Consider the following 9,296-nt stretch of genomic DNA (forward strand, 5'->3'; position numbering starts at 1 on the left):
AGTAGACCCTATTAAACCCAAATTAGGACCCGATACCAAACCCAAAAATTTGGTCCATAGCTGGTTCCACCTGGGTCTGAACGAACTCCCCACCACCCACAGTTTCTGAAATCTGCTATTCTTACACTTAATTGTTGGCTTGACTAGCTTTTCTTGTATATGTTGGTCCCCAGTCATGGTTGGACAAAAAGGGCAGAGCTCTATTTCAATGTTATGAGAACTACCAGCACACCCATCTTCCTTGCTTACGTCCTATAGGCCCCACATTACGTGCATCTCAGATCCCATCCACCCAAGACTACGAAGATATGCCAATCTATCATCTTCTATATAGAGGACACCCAAAATTATCAAGTATAAGAAAGACTCTCAAGTCACCTCTATATTCATATAGTCTCCTACAACTCATCTTGCAAAGAATGATCAAGGCAAAGAGGGTAGTAGAGATTGTCAGGAAGTGGCAGAAGATGGCTGCAAGAGGGAGGAAAAGGATCTCAGATGGTGTTGTTGAAGACAGCCACACTAGTGGCAAAGTGGCCGCAATTGCAGACAAGGGCCATTTTGTTGTGTATGCGGCCGACGGTAAAAGGTTCATGGTTCCCCTCGCTTACCTCCACCGCCCCGTCTTCCTGGAATTGTTGAACATGGCAGAGGAAGAGTTTGGTTTCAGCATCGATGGTGCACTTACATTCCCTTGTGATGCCGCGCTCATCGACTATGTTGTGTCACTTGTGCGCGGGAATGCGACTAGGGAGGTCGAGGATGCATTGTTAGTGTCTCTAAGTAGCAGCAACAATACCAACGGAGGCACCGCTTGTCTGTCAGGAGCAGTTAGTGCACGCCACCTTGTGTTGAGACGTTGCAAGTTCTAATCCCAATGGTATAGTTTTATAACTGGTAGGGGTCTACCTAAACCCAACCTTCTCTGTCTGAAAAAAAAATAGCAGCAGCAGCAGGTGCTGGTCCTCCTCCTCAAGGACACCCCTGACAAAAGATAACCCTTAATGGGTTCTAATTAAGTAAAACATGCTCATAGTAACATACAAATTTGTACATAAGAAAGCTTTGAATTGGGATCTTTTGTATCTTTTTTTACCCGAAAAAATATCAAAAGTACTAATTTTCCTTTTTTAAACATGAATCATACTGTCATGGGCTTAGAACCCAAGGCCCCCCTAACGTAGCTTCGGGTAATCAAAAACACTGAAAACAAGCCTTACATGGGTCTGGATCATATACTATGAAGCAAGCTGAAGGTTTGGCTGTCACAAGAGGTCAATTAAAAATCTTTCCATGCTTCTTAATTATACACTATTATGAAATATTAGTAGTACTCATATGCTGATAATGGACTTGCTTTCCTGCAAGGTAACTCCTGGTTAAGCACATGACTAGGGATGCACATGGGCCGGGTTTTAGCCGAGCCTGGGCTATTTGAACTCAGCTCATTTCAAAATGCCCATGTCCAAGCTTGGATCAAGTTCCGAGACTTGGCTCAAGTTCTGAGACTCATCTCGCTTCTGAGCTTGAGCCGAGCCCAGCTTGAATGTTTTTCTAAAAAAGGTAAAGAGTTTTGAAAAGGTGGGATTCGATCCCCTACCCGTTATGCAAAATAATGACTTCTTGTTTTAATTTTGCAAACATACTCTATATATATATTTTATCTGAGCCTTATTAGTTAGTCGCTCAGCTCATTTAAGGCACGAACAAGCTCCAAACCAAACTTAAATGGGTCGAGCCTGAGCTAGCTCGGCTCGTTATGCATCCCTACTGGTGACCACCCAGCCTTAGGTGCCCCAACTATGATAATTAAAGCAGTGGCAGACCACATGCAGACTTGTGATTTTGTAAAACACATCTATGAACCAAAAGGAAGGAAGCTATTAAATTTATTACAAATTAATTCGTTGAATTAAAGGTAATAAATATGTATAGTATTTTATCTAAGCAAAAGACTGTAGCCTAGCTGCCTAGGAAATTCTAACAATTTTCTTTACCGTTATTACTATTGTCGCTACTGTTGCTGCCATTACGACTTTAATTTTTCTTTTAATTATATTTTTTTGATAGTCAACAACTAGTTGATGGGATTCAAAACCTTGATTCGTTGGCTTAATTGGAGCAACTTTACCATTCATAACAGTGTCAGTCAATCTCCAGAAATTGGCACATGGTTTGGTGGGTTTTGATCTGAACTCGGAATTGATTCTATGGTGCGAGTACTGGGTTCTAGAACCAACCTAATGCAAAACCATACCTGCGACCTATAACATAACGTAAACCAGACTCAGAGAAGACCCCTCAAACACTAATTGTTAATATATTTTACATTAAAAAATGCAGATCTTAGTTGGAACTTAGGTTGGACCAAGGTGAGGTATGAAATTTCACAAATCATACCCAGCTCCGAATGCTTGTTTGGATCTCACAGGTCTGACACAGATAAATAATCGGACCCCATTCTTGGTTACTTCTCTTGCTTCCTTCAGTGGAACCTATAGGTTAGCAATTTTTGAGGAATCCAAAGTCAATAGCTCCTTACGATTCTTAACCGCTAACTATTCACTAACATCCTCCTCGTTATATGCTTCCTAGACGAGAGACATTATTGGAGATACAAACACATCAACCTTTTTTGCATCAAGAATTTTACTTACTAAACATTTCTTTTTTAGTGAATATAGTTGAGGCTTCTTATTTGATCACAACAATCTTGACTTCGTCTTATTATTGCTGTATTTTTTTATGAATTATATCGAAAACCCATGCTCTTGGCCATAAAGCATGTTCCTTGTCTATAGATGTATTTACATTCATATTTTAATTATATTTGTTTTGAAGTAGCAGTTGTCTTACATATAAATCTTGCGAATATAGGACTTGTGTGAATGTTTGATTTTTGTGGATCTAGACTTTATGTGATTTTAGTTAAAGGAGGTTCAAATGCTATATGAGCGAAGGTAGGGGATGACCGTAAATGAATGACACGAACAAGCCGAACTTGAATCAGATAACAAGCGAAGATAAGGACGTTCACAATACATATTTACGAAAATCAAAATACACACTTACAAACGTACGTCTAGACTTATGCAATTTTAGTTAAAGGAGGTTTGCATATTATGTGCGCAAAAATCGTGACATCCACAAATAGGTGACACAAACTTGCAGAGTTCAAATAAAAATAGTCAAAGTTTAGAGACATTCACAATACAAATTTGCAAAGGTCTAACATATATTTGTGAATGTACGTCTTGACTTTAAGCATTTTTTTAGTTAAAGGAGGTTCACGTGATGATTGTGTGAATGATATGACTGCCACATATGTATAGAGTGAATATGTCGAGCTAGAACTTTTTCAATTTTAGAAGGTTCGCATAGGGCTTGCGAACTTTAGAAGATACACATTTGATATGTGAATCTTCTTTTCCGGGATTCAACTTAATTAGCCAAGTTCGCAAATTCTTTTATGTGAATTTCATCAGGTCTATGAAATGTTCATGCAAATCACTTTTTTATTGAGATGTTGCGACATTCGAACAATATGCGCATCTATCACGGAAACATCAGGCGGTTCACCTATGCAAAAGATAAAAATGGCCTAAAAAAGTCAAGAATTGAAATTTTGGACGTGGAGAGAATTTTGGCAAATTGGTGTAAGGCATTTCGAAGATGGTACCATTTTACAAAGAGAGTACTGTTGATTTTTTGCTACCGAATGTGATAAATATTCGAGTTTGGTGGATATCTGAATAAGTTTAAATGTAAAAAATTGATCAGAATCTGTTTAGCCAATATCCAATTAGTCGAATATGGTATCGTCCACATTCCCCAACAATGATTTTAGACCTAGCATACTCCAACCCATTTGTCGAGGGTATTGGTTCAGTTGTATATAAAAGTTCATTGTATTGTATTAATGTAATTAATGCAACAGTGAAGGAGATTTTGAGGAGACAACTTGAACAACGTTGCCCGCGGCAACAAAGAAATTCAAGACTTGCTTTTCAAATTTGCCGTCCAGTTAGAGAGCAATTTTTTCCTATTTTTCTACCATGAAAGCTTGCATGTGTGCTTTCGTTGCTCTCATGGTTAGAAAAAAAATAATCTTATGGAAGATCAGTTCATGCTATGCAAATTCTAGAAGTTGGAATGCTAAAGTGTGGGCCCTTCCAAGTAGGGATGTCAAAGGTTTCAATGTAAACCGACATCTGACCCGAATCCAAATCCGATTAGCCGGATTCGGTAGCGAATTCTGGATTCTATTAAAAATTGGATTTAGGTTCGGTATTGTATTTTGCATTGAAACCCAAATCCGAATCTAACTAAAACCGAGACCCATTAATTAAGTGTAAATATCGGGTTCTAAGCTAGTTGGATCAGGATTCAGTTTTATCTTTTTTCATCTGACTCCAAATCCAATTAAGTCAGATCCGATTAAATAGAATTTGGTAATGCTTAGATTCAAACCGTTGACATCCCTACGTGAAAGCTAATCAAGAGTGCACCAAGTGAAATTTTGAGTAAGCTCATATATATATATAATCATTATTGACGTTAAACTCTGATTTATACAGTTCAAAGCCGTCTGTTTACATCAAAGAAACTAACATAAATTACCAAAAACCAATGATATAGTAAGATCCATCATAACATTATAGATACAACTTGACGTACATCAAGCAGTATTTTTTTTTTAAACTACATTTGCAGGGAAACGGATCCGATCATTTGAAATAGGATGGGTTTCATCATACATTCAATCGTAGCCATCCAGCTAGAACTATTTAGCCATTGATTGAATGGCTATGATTGAATGTATGATGGAACCCATCCTATTTCAAATGATGGTTAGAGATGGATGGGCACTCCTGGTTGGCGATCTCAACCGCCTTTTGCCTGTTAGGAAACGACCCTTTGACCTACCGATAGATCGAAGAAAGAAACACAAAAAAATAAAAGGAGAAAAACAGTCACACGAACCCCCACCTTACGGGTAGGGGGCCACCCCTACAACTCCCGGCCAACTTTGGATCCATAATAATTTAGGATTAATACTTGGTTCTAAGAAACTGGGACTGACTTTGATTTTACGCATATGCATACAATAAATATGGATGGATGTTTAACTGTCCACAACAAAATGGTTGCATCTTTGATGTGGATGTGCACAGCAGAAAGTTTGTACATATTGCACCAAAATATAATTGAAAAAAAGGACTTCTGCATCCAAACTGTTTGATTAAAGCATCATTTGTGTCCTCCTTTGTCCCCTCCCTCTTTCCCTTCTTCCTGTTCGTCTATCCGGGAAAGGGCAGGCAGCCCACATACATGAAGAGAAGAAGAGGGCGGGGGGGGGGGGGGGGGGGGGAGAGGGGTTCCTTGTCGGTCGGTCGGGCCACAAGTGGAAGCAATCGATGCTTTGGAACTAAGCCTATTTGTATAGTCCCATCCACTTAAAAATGCATGAGGTAAGATTGAACACATTGATACTGTATGCACATCGGCACCAAAGACTTATCCCAATAAAACTATATCTTGCTTACCTCCCTCTCACGCAAGTGCATATCTATTAGATAGAGAAGTCCAATCAAGACAATTTGAAGTGCTGCTTAATTTAGTTCATTTTACGAAATGAATATCCCTCCAACATGATTGAACCACTCTACTAACCAATCCGTTCAAACGATCAAAATACCAGGAAAGTTCTTTACTATATTTCTTAGTGTTAAAGGCTCCATGTTCCTTTACCCTACAAATTAAGGAATTCCATGAAAGTAAGTTTAATGAGAAAGAAACAAAAGAACTCAAAATTTGTTCCCTCCAAATACTTTTTTCTCAAATCTTTCCCCTTCTATATATATCATGAGGCCCTGTCTTAGCTCTTCACGTCGACATTAAGCATTCAGAGAGAGAGAGAGAGAGAGATGGGGGCTGTGGTACTTGTTCATTTGCTTGTGGTATTGTCCATTGTTGTTTCTGTAGCTGGCTCACTAAGCACAGATTACTATGACAAATCATGCCCAAAGGTTGATTCCATTGTCGCAAAAACTGTCAAGAAGGCCATGAATCGTGACCAAACTGTTCCAGCTGCACTCCTCCGGATGCACTTCCACGACTGTTTCATCAGGGTCTCTCTCTCTCTCTCTCTTATATTTGTAATAGACTTGAGCTACGCCCATTTAAAAATTGACCAAACTGTTCCAGCTACACGAACTTTTCAAATCTACCGCAATGCCAATGGAGTCAAGTTACTCCTATCACATTTAGAGGTTTTAAACTCGATCAGCCTGAGTGCCTAAAGAGATTCATGGTTGTTTCATAAAGTGAAGTCTGATAACATGGAAAAATAGGTCTAACCATCCACAAAATTTCACTTGACTAGCCCTTGGACCAGTGTACCAAGTTTTGAGCCTTGAGTTCTTAATGTGTTTGTTTAGATTATCTGATTGACTTGAGTTCTCTTTCAGGGCTGTGATGGATCTGTGTTGCTGAATTCTACTAAGACCAACACTGCTGAGAAAGACGGGCCACCCAACATCTCTTTGCATGCGTTCTATGTTATTGATGCTGCTAAGAAGAAGCTGGAAGCCGAGTGTCCGGGTGTTGTTTCTTGTGCTGATATTCTTGCACTTGCTGCTCGGGATGCAGTGCTACTTGTAAGTAGTGACACGAATTTCATCAGACCAAATTGGAACTTAATTTGTTCATAATATTCGACGAAAAGATCTGGTTTCGACTTTGTTGTACATAGGTCATTGTTGGAAATTGATTGTTCTACTAGTTGCCATTCATGAGCTGCATTGTATTGTAGGAGTGGAATATGTCGGTGTCATTAATTTACCATAGATTTTAATGAAGTTATAATATTTGGTTTTTGTTATTTCAGTGGGAAACAACAGTTGATAATGTTTGTTTCATCTTTTGCTTCTCTTTTAGTCTGGAGGACCAACTTGGGAGGTGCCCAAAGGAAGGAAAGATGGAAGAATTTCCAAAGCCGCTGAAACTAAATTATTACCGGTTCCTACATTCAACCTCTCTCAACTGAACCAGAGCTTCTCTCTCAGGGGCCTTTCAATTGATGATTTAGTGGCACTCTCAGGTGACAATAATTTAGTAAAGATAATTAATATAAGTCACGCTTATTAACCTCCCTGATTATGAACATGGTACCAAAGTTTGAGTTTGAACAGCCTTGACAAATGTGGCTAACCAAGTTCACTAGAGCCTCATAGATTCAAGAGACCAAGTTAGTTAGTTGGGACTTGGGACACTAATTTGAAATGAAGCCTCCTCAGAGGCTGAACATCATCCATACATACGTAGTCAGATCGAACTCACCTTAAGACGAATGCACATCTATGCCTTTACAAATCTCAGCCCGATCTGGGGTTCGGCTTGTTTAAGCATGGCACGGGCTCGGCTGAAATGGTAAAATGAGCCGAGCCCAGGCACCAAGTTTTTCATTTACCAAGAGATGGTGATTTCGAATCTTGCCCCCTCAAAGTTAAAGGCTGTTCAAGCTTGGCTTGGGCTCGAGCCCTCTATATTTTGCATCAAGCCAAGTCTTCAAGTCCAGGCTCTGCTCGAGCCTGGCTCATGCGCCACGTACATATATATGAGCATCTTGATAATTGAATGTTATTTGATAAGCATCTTGGTGATCTCCATGGGGCTGATTCCACTAAGAGGTGCATCTGTTTCTGAATCTAGTCATAGATCTTTCTTTCTTTCTTTTGTTTTTTTTACCAACCACCAAAAGTTGTGTCGGGTTCCACTCATCCCGTATGTCATCCCCCATCTTCATACCCTCTTAAATCTTATGATGCAAGTTGTTTTGATGAGACCTGACCTCATAGATGGATTCAGCATGGTCGATTTAATAAGGATAGACCCTTGGATCACATTTCTTTGTTGAAAATATGATTTTTTTAAATCACAAAATGTTGCATCGTTGAATTTTGAATCACCAAAAAATCCTGAGCACAAGTTGACTTCAGCAATTTAAATGACGATCTTAAATAAATGAAGGATGTAGATCACATCTATGGAGTCCGGTTCGATCAAAAAAATTTGCATCGATGAGATCCCAAGAAGGGGTATGAAGATAGGGATGACATAAGGGATAGGGGGAACAAATTTGCCAAATGTTACCAGAATAAACAATAAAAAAAAAGAAGTTACCATGATAAAGCACACCCTTGTGGGTAAATGCAGGTGGGCATACACTTGGGTTCTCCCATTGTTCATCATTCCAAAAGAGGATCCATAAGTTCAACTCGGTCCATGATGTGGATCCCACCATGGCATCGACCCTTGCTGTGAGCCTGAAGAAGACATGCCCCAAGCATAACAAGGTGAGGAGTGCAGGGTCAACCATGGACTCAACTGCTTCAGTGTTCGACAACATGTACTACAAGCAACTGCTGGAGGGGAAGGGCCTCTTCTCTTCTGACCAAGCCCTGCTCTCCAACGGCAAAACCAAAGGCCTTGTGGGCAAGTTTGCCAATTCACAAGGGGACTTTGAGAAGGCTTTTGTGAAATCCATGCTCAAGATGAGCAGCCTGGCTGGGGATGGCGAGGTGAGGTTGGACTGCAGGTTTGTGAGGTAGAACCATTATTCGATTTTATTTGATTAATTGTTACTTGTGATTGTTGGATGAGTGGTGTCAAAGTTTAATAGTGTGAGGTCGATCGGTTCTTGAATCATCCACAATGTTGTGCGAGTGAATGAGGGTAGAAGATTTTGCTGTCTGGATTTGTGGTAGAGGGTGTAATCCAAAGTGAACTTATTTGTGCTTTTGACAAACAAAACAAGGATAAATAAAGCTTGCATGAATTTTCCAAGTTATAAATTGTCAAGTGTGCCTATATATATATATATATATATATATATATATATATATATATATATATATATATATATATATATATATATATATATATATAGGAAAAGTGGTAGCTGACTGAGCACTTTTGAGCCTGACTGTCAGGCTCCTACCAGTGAATAAGGGTTTTGAGTTTTTTTTTTTTGCAAATCTGACCCAGATGTATTTGGCATTGTTGATTCACTAAGAAATGAAACTTGCATCATGTTTTTTCAATAAAAAAGATGATTTTTAAGTATTGAATATTTTTGAAAATTGTAAACCATTGATTTTTAAATTTTATAAAAAACTAATTAGGTGTCATAATCGGATGATCCAAGAGTCGATTCCTATAAAATCACGCATGTAGATCACATTTCGATGATCAGATTTTAGAAAGCATAAGAAAAATCCTTCCAAAGCCAGGTA

General features: G+C 39.0%; 1 protein-coding gene and 1 pseudogene across 1 annotated transcript; both read left to right on the forward strand.

Moving 5' to 3' along the window:
- Positions 1–419: 419 nt before the first annotated feature.
- Positions 420–998, forward strand: LOC149832833 (auxin-responsive protein SAUR68 pseudogene; annotated as a pseudogene).
- A 4,929-nt stretch (positions 999–5,927) lies between these two features.
- Positions 5,928–8,766, forward strand: LOC149832834 (peroxidase 64-like). Its single transcript, XM_090012608.1, has 4 exons — positions 5,928–6,131; positions 6,471–6,659; positions 6,940–7,102; positions 8,218–8,766. Exons 1-4 carry the CDS (start codon positions 5,928–5,930, stop codon positions 8,610–8,612), a joined length of 951 nt encoding a protein of 316 aa, XP_089868734.1. The 3' UTR covers positions 8,613–8,766.
- Positions 8,767–9,296: the final 530 nt, after the last annotated feature.

Source organism: Nuphar pumila, chromosome 7 (genome assembly GCF_984573655.1).
Source record: "Nuphar pumila chromosome 7, dmNupPumi1.hap1.1, whole genome shotgun sequence".
Lineage (NCBI taxonomy): Eukaryota > Viridiplantae > Streptophyta > Magnoliopsida > Nymphaeales > Nymphaeaceae > Nuphar > Nuphar pumila.

What these genes read in the sequence shown, in the direction of transcription:
- LOC149832834 (XM_090012608.1), top strand. Translation starts at nt 5,928, where the DNA reads ATGGGGGCTGTGGTACTTGTTCATTTGCTTGTGGTATTGTCCATTGTT. An exon ending in TCCACGACTGTTTCATCAGG is followed by an intron (nt 6,132 to 6,470) that starts GTCTCTCTCTCT and finishes GTTCTCTTTCAG; the next exon opens with GGCTGTGATGGATCTGTGTT. An exon ending in TGATTTAGTGGCACTCTCAG is followed by an intron (nt 7,103 to 8,217) that starts GTGACAATAATT and finishes GGGTAAATGCAG; the next exon opens with GTGGGCATACACTTGGGTTC.